The 16,978-nt window shown below is 41.4% G+C and overlaps 1 protein-coding gene and 1 long non-coding RNA gene across 8 annotated transcripts in view; one reads left to right on the top strand and one right to left on the bottom strand.

Annotated features, from left to right (window-relative positions):
- Positions 1–2,042: 2,042 nt before the first annotated feature.
- On the bottom strand, positions 2,043–3,237 carry LOC116653160 (uncharacterized). The gene is made up of 2 exons (XR_004306571.2): positions 3,020–3,237; positions 2,043–2,245 (listed from the first exon to the last, which is right to left on the bottom strand). It is a non-coding gene; the product is annotated as an uncharacterized LOC116653160 (long non-coding RNA).
- MSRA (methionine sulfoxide reductase A) overlaps positions 2,991–16,978 on the top strand; it is a 239,444-nt gene continuing 225,456 nt past the window's right edge. For all 7 annotated transcript variants that reach the window (XR_014944983.1, XM_085544258.1, XM_015859751.3 and 4 more), the window contains exon 1: positions 2,991–3,179. Coding sequence is in view for 5 of the 7 variants with exons in the window: in XM_015859751.3 (XP_015715237.1) it covers positions 3,053–3,179 (127 nt within the window). In the remaining 2 variants the exon portion in view is untranslated. The remainder of the gene's footprint in view (positions 3,180–16,978) is intronic.

Below are 16,978 nucleotides of genomic sequence, written 5' to 3' on the forward strand. Positions count from 1 at the left end.
AGTGCCCTTCTCTGCTGCTGTCAGCTTCACAAACGAAGCAGCTGAATGCAATGGGTGACAAAGCAGTTTTTCCTGTAACAAAGAACACCTCTGATTTAAGAGACATAATTTAAATACATGTGGACAGCATATACAGCATGGAAGACCACTGGAAACACTGAGCAGAGGGGATGCTGGATTTTCAGAGAGCATAAGGGCCCTGTAAGGTCTCAGCCACTTCATCTGCAGACTGAATTGTCCAAACAGAAGTCTGTTTTTCTGTCCTTCACCTCTGATTGACCTCGATTCATGCAAGGATGATGGCTATGAAAATGGAACCACTCACAACGAGGCAGCAGGAGTGCTCACAGTCAAAGATTCAGGTTGGGCATTCACAGTTTCATCGACAGACACATTAACTCTTACAGTAAAAGCAGCACTGCTGTCCCTTGTAACATTAACCGTTGGATTTTTTTTAGATGCATGTCCTTGGCAGGGAGTGAAGTGAGTATAGAAATATATGGTGATATGAAAAAAATGAAGACAAATAAGGAGGAAGAGAATTATTTGCTATCAGTCCAGTGGATGTCATCACTTTTAGAGGCTTCTAAGAGTTGGGAATCATCAGTATAGGTGATGCTATATAGGAGAATATGTTTAAAATGGAATTCAGTTTTTCATTGAACATTTCCAATTCTTTTATTTTTGTTTCTTAATATTGCAGTTATCCATCATACGCATCTCTACGTTTACTTCTTTAATGGATTTCCTTTAAGGTATTGTAGATTTTTAAGATATCACCTGAGGATCTCTCTGGTCCTATTTCTCAACGATTCTAACTGAATAGACATACAAACAAAACTCCAAATGGGCTGCAAGCACAGGACTACTTGTGTTCAAATAGGATGTTGTTTCACGTACAGGAACTCTAGGAAACCTGCCTTAGGTTGCACGAGATGGTCTCCAGAACTCCCTTCCAAGCCCTATTATTCTGTTACTTTGTGAAGAACAGTGAATCTGAAGACAGAGATGGGACAGCTCATTTCTCAAGTCTCCATCTGAGATTTGAATGCTGAGTGTTGATGAATATGATTTAGCTGGGAAGTATCGGTAATGGTTGGACTAGATGATCTTCTAGGTCTTTTCCAACCTTGATAATTCTGTGATTCTGTGATTCTATTATGGGAAGCCTGGATCGTACAGCATGGATTTCCTGCTTCTCCAAATGTAGGAGCATGTAGGAATTCTCAATATCGCTGTAAATATCCAACACCACTATAAAGCTGAATAAATTCTGTGTCTCAAGAGCACCACACACCTGTAAAATCCTGTTTGACTGGGAGGTGAATGGCACTTTGCTCTTTTGGCACAGTATGTTTTTAGACTAGACTGTCATTTTATCATCTTCCTTTCTACCCAGGCAACAATCCAACTTCTTTACAACCCTCCATATGAATTTTGCATTGAATTACTCTCATTTCCTTCCTATAACGTCTTTGCCTCACATTTGTGCATTATGTTTTCCCTTATTCTGAAATTCACAGTGCAAGGCATCTGTCTAGTTCACAAACTTTCTTTGCAGTCAGCAGTTTTTGTACAAACTTCCCTTCTCCTGACCATGACTTTACAAACAATTCTCTGGGAGCTAGGAGAGATGGTTTAGTGGCTTTCTGTAGGTATGGTAAAGGGAGGACAGTTGGACTAGATGATCTTGTAGGTCCTTTCCAACCTTGTGATTCTCTGAATAACAAAACACCTGTGTTCCATGATCTTCTGGGCATTAGAATGCACTGCCCAGGGAGGTGGTGGAGTCACCGACCATGGGAGTGTTCAAGAAACGTCTGGATGCTGTGTTGATGAATATGATTTAGCTGGGAAGTATTGGTGATGGTTGGACTAGATGATTTTCTAGGTCTTTTTCAACCTTGATAATTCTGTGATTCTGTTCCAGCTTCTGTGTCTCCCACCTTGGGAAATATACTGCTTATTGTACATAAAATCTGCACTATGTGTATTACTCCCTAAAAGATGATGGGTATTTTCTGCAAGTCTACTCCATTCACTTCTTGTTCCTGTGCTTTTATTACACTGGTCTTGGAAGATTTTTTAAGCACATATTCTAGATACATATAAAACAAAACCCCAACAACATGAAATCATGCAGGATTGGCATAGAGATTGGAAAAGACAATAAATTGCCCAATCATCATGATGCAGCGGGTTGCATAAACATGACACAGTGGACTGCTGCAAAGATCACCAGAGTCTAGGGAAAAAAACAAACAGAAAGCATTATAAAACATATTGATGTACAAAGAACGCGTGTAGCACATCTTGCTAAGTGTGTATGTCCCTCTAAACCTTCTCATACAGAAGTGGGGGCTTACTGAATGTCTATGTTCCTCTAAACCTTCTCATACACAACTGGGGGCTTACTGAATGTCTGTGTCCCTCTAAACCTTCTCATACACAATTGGGGGCTTACCTGTGTGATGTGGTGTAGGGAGCCTGCTTTGGCAGGGGGGTTGGACTCGATGATCTCTAGAGGTCCCTTCCAACCCCTACAATTCTGTGATTCTGTGAATGTCTATGTCCCTCTAAACCTTCTCATACACAACTGGGGGCTTACTGAATGTCTGTGTCCCTCTAAACCTTCTCATACATAAGTGGGGGCTTATTGAATGTCTGTGTCCCTCTAAACCTTCTCACACCCAATTGGGGGCTTAGACAGAAAGCCAGAGGGCTTATGTATCGTATATCTACCCTGAGAGGGCCATACAGACAAAAACCCCTCTGAGGTGCACTGGTGGATGGCAAGGTGCTCAGAGCTCCGAGACAAAACTCCACAGGCAGAGCTGAGGGAGGAGCTGGAGGGGCCGGTTTAGGGTGTAATCCTAAGTACAGCTTAGGGCCCTGAAGGCACCCAGGGCTCATGGCCGTGCCCGCAGCACACCAGGCCGCTCGGCAGGGGGCGGGCCTCGCACCTCGCCGCCTCACACCCGCCCCCCCCCGGTTCCAACGGCCGCCCCGCGCCGCTCACCCTTCGCCTCCCTTCCCCGCCCTCAGAGGGGCGATGCTAACGGCACCGCGGCGCCTCCTCCGGCTCTGCAGCTCCACCTTCAGGATGGGCGACTCGACCTCCAGGCTGCCGAGGAAGGAAGAAGGGCTCCCCGGTAGGAGTCAGCGCGTTCCGGTTGCAGGTACGGCCCAGCCCGGCCCGGCCGTCCCCCGTCCCCCTCGGCCGGCCCTGAGGAACGCGAACCCATGCGCATGCGCACGAAGGTGGCGGCGCAGGCAGGGTGGGTGGGAGGGACAAGATGGCGGCGTCCTCATTGCTTTATGGATCCTTATGAGTCTGTTAAAGACAGACGTAATAATATCACTTGAAAGATCTAACCCAAGTGTATGGGAAGGTCTTAGAAAAAGTAGTTATTTCAGTGCCTGCTCTCTTTCTCCTTTCACTTTAAGTGCTTCTAAGTGCATAAGGTTGCAGCCTTGAATTAAGTGACTAATCCCACCTTGTCAGGCAGGCTAGCATGGAAAGCACTGCAAAATGAGTGCTATCTCTGTTCAATAGCAATGAGAGCAGAAGCAAAATGCCCCAGTGTGTGCTTAGAATGAGAGACAGTGAGCTCGTGTTGTGATGGGGAAGGTTCAGGTTGGATGTTAGGAAACATTTCTCCTCAGAAGGAGTGGTGGTGGCCTTATCACAGAATTATCAAGGTTGGAAAAGACCTAGAAGATCATCTAGTCCAACCATCACCAATACTTATAACCAGTGTCAGCCTTATAATGCACTGTTAGTGGCTGCTTCCCTTTCCAGTACTGCATTTTGCTGCTGAGGGGGGTTTGCTGAGCTGTCATTTTCACACCCTATTCAGCTTCTGTAATATTGACCTGTAGTTCTCCCTCCACCTGCAGAAATATGTGCTGTAGGCTGCTGACCATCTTGGCCATTGATATTGGAAACAACTGAATCTTACAACACAAGCCACTGCATAGTTTGCTTTATTTGCAATGAGTGTACATTACTGCTTTTTATGCTGACACCCAGTATAATCCCAGATCCTTTAAGAGTTTATCTTGCAGCAGTGCAGAGCCTGTGCTTCTCCTTGTTGACCTTCATGAAGTTTCTGTTGGCACAGACCTGAAGTCTTTCAAGGTCTCGTTGTACTGAAGATCTTCTGTTTGACATGTCCACTCTCGTCTTCAATTTAGCATCATTCTCAGACTTGCTGAGTGTGTTTTCTGTCACATCACTCATGTTCTTGTTTAAGATATTGAATGATATCGGCCCCAGTCCCTGGGGTAACCTGCTACACACAAGACATCAAGCTATTGATCACTGCCTTTTGATTTTGGTGATCCTGCCAGTTTTTGATGTGTTTAGTGTCAAGGAGACTGTCCTTCCAGCCTGTGCTTTCATGACTTCTAAATGCTAATACTGTGAGTGATGGTGCCAGAAACCCTGCTAAAGTCAACATATCATCCTCTGCTTTACCCTAATCTGCATAGCCAATCCTTTAATTGCAAAAGACAACCTGTCTGGTCAAGCATGATTTGTCCTGGGTTGAGTTTTCATCAGATGAGGTTTTTCTTTCTGGTCTAGAGGGATGCTGGTGTAGCAAAAGGTGTCCCTGCCTATAGCAGGGCCTTGGAACTAGATGACCTTAAAGGTCTCTTCCAACCCAAACCATTCTATGATTCTGTGGTTTTTCCACGGGCAGCCTCCTGAACCATGTTAGTTGTATTGCAACCGACTGCGCATCTTGGAAGTCTCATTGAATCGAGCCTTGAAGAGAGCTACATTGCTTTTCTTTTTCTTTGTAACACATTGACCATAGGAATATGTGACTCAGTGTGATTGGTTGTGATTCAAAGGGCTCAGTTGGGTGAAATACCCTTCTGTGAGTTGCATACGTTGCAGACAGTAGTAAACTTCACTTCCTCTGTCTGTAATTTAGTTAGACCTGTCTGATTCTCAACAACTTCCATAATCTGGGAGTGATGTGTTAATTCTCTTGCAGTAGAGCTGCTGCATTTGTATTTGAAAATCCCTTCATATGCTCTCTGTATAATGGTGCAATGCTATATCACGTTCTGCAGGAAAATCACGTGCTATTTGTTGCTTTTTACCTTTCCAGTAGAACTCTAGTTGTCAGAATTCCTTTTAGTTGCGATATTGCTGAAATCTTGCTATGTTTTTGTATGTTAACATACATTGCTTACACTATTTAATTGGCTGTTTATTTATGATAGTGGTAAGAGCCCTGATGATGTAGTGGAACCACCTGTGAAGCACTATGTAAATTTGCATGTATTTTTATATACGTATACATACCCACACACTCTGGTTGTTTTTCTTCAGCTGAGATAGCAAAATATTGTTAATTAGAAGGAATAGTTCATCCCACTGATCCCAATGAACAGTGCCAGGAAATAGCTTAGGTCACAATGTGTACATTTGTACTGAGTTAACTTTGAAGCAGTAAAGGTAAAACTCATAAGTAGACAGTCTTAACAATTATACAGAGCTATTAAAACTCACACATATGTGTGTGTTTATATATATATTTGTAGATTAATAGAGTAATCATTGCAGACTTGGAGGAGGTCACTGCGAATTTCTGTCTGACCTCCCATATATCACATTTCCATGAATTAATTCTTGTTTGAATCAGCTTGTTCTCTATAGAGAAAACAATGATTAAAAATGCCCTTTGACTGAGAACCCTCTGCAAAACTTCACTATTTTTGCCAGTGTTTCATAACTTCCTCCATTAAAATACCGCCTATTTTGAACCACTTTGCTGTGTTTGAACTTCAGCCATTGACGCTCGTTACAGCTTTTTTTATTTGCATCAAGGTGAAAAGTGTGACAGTGTGTGTTTGCAGCTTCTCATGAAATATATTTAGATGGTAATTGTTTATTAACCTTTTTTTAAAGAAGCAAAGACTTATTCAGACATAAAGCAAACAAAGCAAACTGTTTTATTCTGTCAACAGAAGGCGTGTTTTCCAGTCCTTCATTTGTTCTTGTTTCTTTTTCCTAAGCTGTCATCACTTATTTATCATCTTCCTTGACGTGTTGCTATCAGTAGTGACACAGGATTTTATTAGTGATAGTATTAGTGTCACCTGCAGTATTTTCCTTTTGTATATCATAGAATCACAGAATGGTTGGGTTGGAAGGGACCTCAAGGATCACAAAGCTCCAACCCCCCCACCACAGGCAGGGCCTCCAACCTCCACATTTAATACCAGCCCAGGCTGCCCAGGGCCCCATCCAACCTGGCCTTGAACACCTCCAGGGTTGGAGCATCCACAGCTTCTCTGGGCAGCTGTTCCATCACCTCGCTACTTTCTCTGTAAAGAACTTCCCCCTGATATCCAACCTAAGTCTGCCCTCCTCCATCATAAAGCCATTTCCCCTTGTCCTGCTGTTATCTACCCTTGTAAAGAGTTGACTCCCCTCCTGTTCATAGGCTCCCTTTAGGCACTGGAAGGCTGCAATGAGGTCACCCCACAGCCTTGTCCAGTCTGAACAAGCCTGGCTCCCTCAGCCTTTCTTTGTAGGGTAGGGTTCTGGTCTTATCCTCTTTGTTTCATATTAGCTTTGTATTCAGATTTAGCACTAAGATTTCAGTTTTAGTTGCCTTACCATTGTTAAATATGCGATCTTTGAGTACAAGGGAAGCTGTGCCTAGGCTGATTTGGGCTAGAACATGGTGCTTCCTGGAGGATGTACTGAAGTTTGACAACAGAGATCCCTTTCTGTTCCTTCAGAGACACGTTTCTTCACATTAATTTATGCACAGCATGGACACGCATTTGATGTGAACAGCTTTGCTCTTCCCCATCTGTCCCCAGGCTCTGGAAGTAGCGCATATTTTTCGCAGGATTCAGACAGATTGGATTCCACCTCAATGGAACCTATGTGCATAAAGAATAACATATCTTACATTCTTACAGGGAGTTTATTACAAGAGTTGTTTAAATGCGATGATAGACCTATTAGGACCCGTTTGGTTGATTTCTAATGCTGCATTTGGTACTTTATAGCAGCGTACATCTACTATAGAATCACAGAATGGCCTGTGTTGAAAAGGACCACAGTGACCATCTGATTTCAACCCCCTGCTGTGTGCAGGGTCACCAACCAGCAGCCCAGGCTGCCCAGAGCCACATCCAGCCTGGCCTTGAATGCCTGCAGGGATGGGGCATCCACAGCCTCCTTGGGCAACCTGTTCCAGTGCGTCACCATCCCTGCTGGAACCAGGACACTGTCCCTTGCTATTTGTCAATGAATACATCATAGCAATCTCCTTGTTTTTGTGCCTTGTTTGTGCTGCCCAGCATTAGGGAAAAATCTGCCACCTTATGTTTATTCTGTCCCTAAGTTCGTATGCAGTGTTAGTTTGAGAAGTTTTAAATAGATTTCCCCTGTCGTTCTGACAGTTTGTTGAGCTGTGTCAGACACACGAGGTTCTGAAATGGAATTGTGAACTCAAATGTAAGCTTAGTGTTTTCCGGGCTGCTTTTCAATAAACATAAGGAATAAAGAGAAAAACCATTAGATATCATTTCCTTTCATGAATTAAAAAAGTTCATTAAGCACGGGGAAATCTGAAACCTTGTGTGCATGAGTTTAATATCACCGTACAGAAGGTCTGAAATAGGGATTGTTGAGTGAGGCTGTGCCTCAGAACAGAGCTTACAAGGGAAATGCTGTTTCTCTGAAGGTTTGGGAATAGTTCTGTAAGGTTTTGAGTGCTTCACCTGATGGAGTGTTTTAGATAAAGAACCAATGTAGAAATAGCCATTTCTACATAGGTTTATATGGAATGCAGGTTAAAAAAATGAGGTATGACTTCAATTAAGTACAGTACAGGAGCAGGTTGAATAGCCATGTCGTATGAGCTCTAGCATCCCTCAAATTTCAATTTACCTTTCTAATTCAGAAGGGTTAATTACTTATTCCTTCGTTCTAAGAAACGATCTTTGCCTCAAATATGCTCAAGCCATCCATTTCCATAAATTATTAAAATTCATTACGATTTCACGGCGTATGTGGAGATTTAAATCAGAAAAGACGTAAAGCAGAGTGTGTTTCTTTGGGAAAGCACCTCATTTCCAGTGTCTGTTTACTATCTCAGTGTCTATTTACTATTTCAAGGCTAGGCTGGATGGGGCTGCGAGCAACCTGGTCTAGGTGTCCCTGCCTATAGCAGGCATTGGAACTGGGTGATCTTAAAGGTCCCTTCCAAACCACTGTGACACTGTCTGAAAGATAAGTTCTGATATTTATATTTCCACATCTTTACAGGTTGGTGTGAGATGAATTTGCTTGGAAATCCCATCCTAATAACACGCCATGACCTTTACTCTTGCTTTCTCTTTGTTTTTATGCTTTTTTCCCTCTTTGTTGGGTAGTTATATCTAAATACTAAACAGCTTGTTTGCAGCCCAAGCGTACAACTATAAATATTGTCCTGTCAGTTGAAAAATGGGAATTACTTTTTAACCACCCATTACATTTGCATTTTGGAAGGTGTTGCAAGGAGAAGCAAAGGTTAAGGCAGTCTAAAGGGATTTTTGCTGTTGTTTGTGTGTACCTTTTGCTCTTGACAGCTGGAAAACAACAACAAAAAGAAGATAGTATGCACACAGAAAGCTTGATAGATTAAAAGCGTACAAGAAGTACGTTTGTAGAGCTGCAACATCCAGCTGTCAAACGCAGCTCCCAAGGTAACATGAAAAAACCCAGTGCTCCCTTATCACCTCTAACTACATTGCAGCATAAAGGGCTACGTCACTCATCTTTAAGCCCTCTCAAAAGGGAAAAAAGAAGAAAGAATAATGAAAAAATGCCTGGCTGAGTCCCTGGAGCACCTCGCTGACTACTTAGCATGCCTCTCACAGTGGGATGCGCGGCGGCACGATGCACCGAGCTGCACCCACAGGACCGTGATGGGGCTGGCACGTGGGAAGGATCCCCGGGGTTTCTCTGGCAACAGCACAGGTTGCTGGGAAACGGAATTACCTAAATGGCAGAAACTTCACCCAACTGGCAGCCTCTTGAATGGAAATAGGGCTTGAAGGAGACTCCTCTTGCTGATACCGTAATTTCCCTCTCTGGTATGGAAAATGAATCCAGAGGTTCTTTATCCAGAGGATTAGGCATGGATACCGCTCTGAAAATTCATTCAAAGTTGCATAATAAAGAGGGTAATTATTTGCAGGAAGAGGTAGCGGTGTGGTACACTGGGTTCAGTACCTTCTTGTTGCTGTGGTTTTGAAAAGGGACATAATGTATAAATCTGACTAATCTGCATTGCTAAATAAACCGGTGGGAAGCTCAAGGCTTGTATTTACATGGGTTATTTTTTTCACTAGAGAATATTTCATGTTATTTTGCGTGAAGTCTGGGATATGTTGAACTCCTTTGGCTAATTCTGATCATTCTATCTGCTGTATGGTTTCTGCGTGAGTGCCATTGACCTGACGTTTAAGTTATATTGTAATTTCAACCCAGAAAAAAAGGAGTGTTGTGAGAATTGTCTCACTTTTTTTACATGCCTTTGTTTTACTGTTTCAAATCTCATGAACTTAGATGCTAAGCAGATATGGGGATGTTAGCATATATATGTTTTAAATGATGGGTTGTTGCAGCTATTCACATACAAGTAGGCATTGCTAAAATAATGGGTAGTAATTTAGGTTGTGACCCTGGGTTGCACAGGATGTGCACAGATGTGATATGCATTGCTTAGTGCATATCACAGGAAGGTACATGGGATTAGGCTGCCTGCTGGGGCTTCACTTACCACTTCAGAGAGGAGTGAATGGTGGAAAAGCCTTTGTTTGAGCTTTACCTTGTACTGAGTACAGAGCTGGGATGGAGCACTGGGAGGGACTGTTGGGATTCATTGACTCTGGTGCAGTCTATGTGCTTAATTAATCATGTGATGAATGTCAAAAGGCATTTAAACTTTAAATGCCCCTTTCATCCACGGGCTGCAAGGGGAGCATCCAGTGATGGAGGCGTGTGTGTTAGTTACATCAATGATGGTGTGAGCCTTGCCTCTGCTGTCTCAGACAACCAGGTGGTGTATGATATCCTATGGGCCCACTGACTTGTATATCAGTTATGTAATGCTGTTACTTTTTAAATAAAATAGTAAAAAAATGACTTGAACCTTGAAGACTATCCAGTTCCATCCCCTGTGCCATAGACAGGGATACCACTCAGTACATCAGGTTGCCCAAAGATCCATCCAGCCTTGTTTTGGGCACATCCAGGGACAGTGTAACAAATCATGGACGCTTCTGTCCTGGTCTTCCATTTGAAAGACTTTTCCAGCAATTGACTGTCTTGGCTATTTAAAATGTTTTAAGTTTGAAACTGTTTTTAAACGTTCTTTTTTATCTCTTTAGCCGTTGTGTTTTCTAGTCATTGAGCATCTCTCTGTTTTCTGTTATTTCTTTGAGGAGAGAAGAGAGATGCTGGTCACAATGCCTTCTCATTGTGTATTCTGTCAAAGAGTAAAGCTACTTTAATGCCTGCCCATAAAATAGGTTACTTTTCCAAAGACAGAATCATACTTTTGAACACAGTTGAGCTGTGTTATATATGGCATTCTTAAAGGGTAACTCATGGAGACTCATTCAGACCAGATCTGTTCATGCTTTACGTTATGGTTACATGAACAGATTAGCGCAGTGTAAGCCTGGTGTGAATTTATAGCATAAAAACTAATCCAGGTAACTGTCTACGAATGCCTTAGTTGTGCCCTGAATGCTGAGTCAACTGCTTAGCTTCATTAAAAGGTAGGCTGCATTACACTTACTCTAGAGTAAAACAGGGCAGTTACCACGAAGAAATGTGGTAATGAGAATTTTGTTTGCATGCATCATTTTTGTCTTTTGCTAAGGTTCACGTGCAACATTTCCAGTAACAAAGGATTTCCAAAGTGAGATGATGCTCAGCAACAGTCCATTGTTCACATACGTAACTGCAGAAGTGCAGCTTTAGTTCCCTCAGAATATCGTTACATGGTGGTACAGTCATTGAATGTTTGGCTTTTAATTGTGTGATAGGCTCTGTTTTATCTTGCATGCTAATACTCTATTTATTATGTGAAGACTTTCAGTGGTGTGGATGTATTTGTATATTGCTCTCATTTTGATATTTGCACATTTTTATGATACATACGAAACCTGCATTTAAATTTGTAGCTCAATTAGAATAGTACACATAAATAAGTCTTTAGTTCAAATAAGATAAAAGCCCATGCAATATATAATTATGCTTATTGCAGTTTCTTATTTATTGCTCGCAGCTCCTTCTTGCTGCAGATAGGCAAAATTGTACTTAGTGGAATTTCATCCACTTGGGTGAGCAGCTTATTGAGTCTTAGTTTCAAAGACAGAATCTTGCTTACTACTGAGGCATGTGGCCAACTGGACTGTATTAAACTGGAGTTTTGGTGCCTCAGATGCTGGCTGTTAACCCCTGCTGGAAACCCACTGAGAAAGTAGAACATTCATCTCCTAAAAAATTCATCCTAGAACCTGTTTACTCATCTGTAGCCACTTCAGGTTATTCAGTCAGCTCCCAAAGCAGGAGCAGACCCCCAGAATGGCCATCAGTATTTTGGCATGCTCCACTGTATGGCCTCACATTGAGCACTGGGTGCAGAAAGACATAAAACTATAGGAAAGACTCCAAAGGAGGACTGCAGAGATAGGGGAGGATGCAGAGTCAAGATGTATGAGGACTGCTGGGGTTCTTTGGTTATAGAAGAGTCTGAGAGGAGGCCTTGTGACTGTATGCTTTTTCTGTCTCCCAGCTTTCTCCTTAAGCTTAGACATTGAGCCCAAGGCCTGATAACAATTAAGGTCTCATTAAGACTTATAACCACCGCTTATGTGTTTGAAACTGGGGGTTGAAAGAGCTGATAGTAGACACCTGGGTCAACAGCTGAAGAGCAGGTGAGCATGCACTGCAACTGTGACTGAGTCAACCATCTTATCCCTAAGTTGCGTGCAACCCAAAGATCCTTGGAGTTTTCTATTGTAGTATGATAGGATCTCTCTTTGAGTAGGAATATTTCTTGCGGTTGCCTGTGTTGTAGAGATCCCTCATACTTTGATATCAAGATGTTTTTTGCTAGTATGGATCCTTGGTTAGTAGCTAATAGATTGTTCAAATTTGTTATCTTTGCTGGGATTATATCTTCCTTTGTAAGCATGTAATTAGTCTCTTATATGTTACTGTTGACCAGGTCTGGGGCTGATAATGTCTTCAGTTACGTGTTCATGTCCACTTTGAAACAGGGCATTCTGCTCATGGAAAGTGCTTTTTGATATTGTTGGCAACTGCATGTGGTAACTGTGTGGAAGTGTTGAGTGGTGTAAGGATTTGGCGTAGTACTTTATACCTTGTTTCTCACTACTGAGTGGGTTAGCAAATGTGTTTTCTTATCAGATTGCCTACATTTCTTGCTATGTGATTTAATTTGGTCCCCTGTGCTGCACTTTGTCATCAAATTGCTTTTCAAAGTACTTGAAGGATGTTCTCTCTCAGCGGGTAGGATTCCATCCCACTCAGATAAGTCAGATTCAAACTCTGAGTACAAAACATGGGCATTGCAGACTATTTCTGTACCAAGAAATTAAACAGAATCTAGATGGTAGGTAGCTATGCCTTCCTTTATTTTTGTAGTGTTCCACTATGGCATAGCTGTGGCTTTGGCTGGGCTGTTGGGAGAAGTTTGGAAGATATCACCTGTGGTCATTAAATGCCCAGCAGTAGGGTACAGGTGTCCCCATTCTTTGGTGAAGTGCAGGCTTGTCTTTTTGCAATGAAATAATGAATTTTCTGCTTTAGTCATCACTGAGGAATCATCTTTGTGTGGAGTGTTTCACGTGCCAGTTAAAACCTACTCAGTACTCAATTTAATTTACAGTAATTATAAGCAAGCTTTTTGGAAGGGGTGGGGAACCATCAGATATGTTTTGCACATGTAGATGGATGTGTACAGACTTTCCTATGTATTGCTGTTGTAAAAATCAGTTTTTTAAGTACAGTGAAAATTTAGAAGTGGAAAATGAGTAAAAATGACTCTCTCAGGGCTGATTACTGGATACAGGTCATGATGCTAATCTGTGTAGAACCGTTTAAAACATGTAGTTTGTGGGAATGATAATTGTTGAAAAGGATGCTGACTACAAAGCCTTTTGTACTTGAATTTTACAACAAAGCCCTTCCTCGGTGCATAACAAAGAATATGATCTTATTCTTTAAGCATAGACTGATGATTACAAGAGGGGAACTTGACCATAAAAATTTTCTTATTAATTTGATTTTGTTTCAGAGCATCCTTTTCCATAATCACTGTAGCTACTGAGACTTTATATCCACTTCATTGCAAGTCTATTTTCAGTATATCCAAGTTACCTATAAGTGGATACCATTATGAATAACTACTTCTACCTGCAGTGCTATGCATATATTTTTCATGTTGCGTGCTGTAATCGCTTTTCTAAATGACAGTCAGAAATGCCTGTGAAGCTGAGTTCCTAACATTTTGATTTTTGTAAGTGTCTGTTTTTTCTCCTGAGGAAACAGATTTCTGATAGAAATTATAAGCAGTTAAGGGTACGAATGATGTTTGAAGTTCCCTGTAGAACTTTATAGATACAGTGCGTACATCTAAAAGGTTTTGAGTGGCACTGGACAAAGGAACTGGAAAAGCAAAATTCTGTTTTTTATTCCCATGAAAAAAAGCTGTCTAGAGGGCTGGAGAGGAGCGTGTCTAATGAAGGCTGACCTGTGCATTTAGTACTTTCTGATTGGAATGTCATGCCAACAGATGAGTTGTTGAAGTATATTCCCAAGCTGAAATATTTAAGATGTTGTTGATCACTTCCTGTAGTTGTTTTCATTTAATTTTCCAACCATACCTCTCTTGCTACTCTTTTTTCTTTTATATTGCTTGCTGTTATAGCTATGTTCGCTTACTTATGGATTCTTAGAGCTTCACCGGTGTTGGGCTATTTAACAATGAATGAAAATGAAGAACAAAGAGCGTCATTAGACAATTCATTGTTAACTTTTCCTCATAAGAACAGCCCAGTAGAAAGGGACTTTTTCATTTCATGGATTGTACTGTCACCATTTGATAATACATGAAGAAAGTATTTGGCTCCAAGATCAAACATCTAAAGAACTTATGGTTTGTTCTCAAAGGAACTGGTTTTACTCATCAGTTGCGGGCCTTCCCACCAATAATAGCAGAAGCTCTAACAGAGGTAGCCCTGACATGACCAATATGAAGAGTGTATTTACTCCTAAGAGCAAAGTGTTTTGGGTCATGTCACACACATGCTGCTCATGAGCAGTGTTTTCATACCAGGTACTCAGAACAATGTGTTGCTTGTCTTTTGTTGATCCATAGTACAGAAATGTCGTGCCAAGAAGGGAAAAAAAAGGAAATTATAAATATACCCAACATTTAAGCATTTTAAGAATAGAACTTTAAAATATATCTACCCATTGGAAAATTTTAATGTGTACATATACTTGTTAGCATTTGTAGTTTATATTATCTGTGTTTAGGCATGCATTTACTGTGCTTCATGTGAAAATATAGACCTGTGTGTTTGGCTTTTGTGAATAATCCCTTCACGTTAATTTTTCTCATAAGGCTTGCTCGTTAGCCTGGTATGCTTGCATTTATTTTCTTCACTTGTAATGAATGCATTCGTTTCCATGTGTAACAGCTTAAGAGGTGAGTTGCTTCTTCTATGCCTATACATATATACTAGTATAGGTAGCTGGGTATCTCCTTTTTATGAGTGGAAGAGTGCATGGATGAAGGAATTTTACAATGCAAACATCAGGAGGCTTCTGAAAGTAGAATTTTAAATGAACTGATTGCTATGAGAGGAAATGAAGAGAACAGAGTAAATAGCTTGAATTGAATGATGCCTGAGACCCAGATAAATATATATTTTTTTCCCCAGTTCATGGAACAAAATATTCATTGGGTAGGTAAGATACTGTGAAAGAATAAATGTATGGATTTTTTCTTTGAGCACAGGGATGTAGGTGGTGTGAAGGGCCAAGTTATGTGCTGTTCTGCTGTCAGAAGCTTGACAATGTGATGATGGCCAGGTTTGCACTAGAGATGGAGCAGAGAATATTTGTAAAAAAAGATGAGGAAAGTTAGGTGGAGCCCTGGGCAACTTCATCAAGCGTTTGATTTGTTGGCTGGCAGTCCTTAACACAGCAGTGGAATTGGAACTGGATGGTCTTTGAGGTCCCTTCCAATCCAAGCCATTCTATGATTCAGTGATTCTGTGAATTCAGCTTTCCGTGTATTTTGTGCATTGCAAGAGAGTGGCATCAAATAAATGTGAGGGTAACTGGAGGTAGGAGAATGATTCCTTTAAACTGGAGTTACAGTGAAGTTGAAAAGATTTCCCCAAACACAAGTTGTGGTGAAAGTTTTGTAGCTTCCTGTTTATTGGATTAAGTGGAGCACTAGATTGATTTGGGTTGGGGCTTATTTATGGAAAGGATGAAGGATTATGTCAAAAGACTTTGACAGCTGGGAGGAAGAAGATGCGCCATGCTCAGTAGCACCTTTCAAGATGCAAGCAGTGCTGGTGGTGTGGAGCAGAAATGTAATTGCAGAGTATTTAAGAGATAAGAGAGAATTAGGAGAGTTACAGTAAACTACACATTTGAAAACATGCTGTAAGACAGGAAGAGGGTAGTCATTGCTGTAAATGAGATCCATTGTGTTTGAAGCAGTGTGTACTGAGAGATAAAATGAGGCTCTTCATCATATTAGTGAGGCTGTCCTTTTCTGTAAAGCGTTTGGCTACTGGGGAATACATTTCTTTTTCCTGCTGTACTTTCTGGAAGAATAATAACCAATAGTTCAAATTGTTTGTCCCTTCTGGAATTGTGTATTTTTGGAATGTACCTTTTGGCAGAAGACCAATGAAAAGATGAGTTTCTAATGATGTCTGTTGGAGTACTATAGATTCAGGAGGTCTTTTTGTTCCCATGTGGATGCCTCATGGTCTTTCAGTGGAGGCCAGTCAACGTATTAGAGCGTTCTGTCAAGTGCACAAAGAAGATAAACAGGAAAAACTAAACCTAGTCATTTTTTCCCCATTTTTGGCACATCATAATGATGCTAGATGTTAACTGAGAAGGTGGGATGTGCAATATTTAGAGAGAAAAATGTGATATTTGTTTGTTAATGGTGTTCCTTCTGGAGTTGGGAGGCTGCTGGGAATAACACAGGTAGATCTATTTATGGTCATTGAGAGCTCTTGTCCATCTGTCTAAAGGGTAGATAATTGTACCTAATGCCTTACAGCTGTTAGTTTGACTTATGTACAAAAGAGTAGTGGAGACTGCGATTTCTTGTACGTTGTTCTGCTTAGGAGGTAGTGTGTTTTTTCTTTTCTTCCAGGCTTAGAATAGGTATTTGTTTTGGTTTAACTTGCTTGGAGGGAGAATGCTTTTCTCTTTTCTGAGCTAAGTGAGCTTTAGCCCTGAGTCAGACCCTGGGGAAAACCGGATTGCTGGGTCATGAATGGCACTGAGCCTCAGAACAGCAGGGACTTTATCCTGAACCCTTAACAAACAGATCACTGGTATCCATAAACTTATAAAATATGCATGGTTAGGGAAGTAGTGTATTTTCTGCATAATTTATTGTGCTCATTAATGTAAATGCATGGACTTAAAATTTGGCATTTTGCCTTGGCAAGTAGCTCATAGGTAAAAGAAAGATTAGCTGTGTAATTCTCCATGTGTGCGTCATTGGCATCCAACAGATGTTGAAGTTCTTTACCCTGAGAGTGATGAGGTGCTGGAACAGCTGCCCAGAGAGGCTGTGGATGCCCCGTCCATTCCCGGAGGTGTTGAAGGCCGGGTTGGCTGGGGCCAAATGGTATTAAATGTGGAGGTTGG

Source organism: Coturnix japonica, chromosome 3 (genome assembly GCF_054131305.1).
Source record: "Coturnix japonica strain WE chromosome 3, WE-NBRP24, whole genome shotgun sequence".
NCBI classification, from domain to species: Eukaryota; Metazoa; Chordata; class Aves; order Galliformes; family Phasianidae; genus Coturnix; species Coturnix japonica.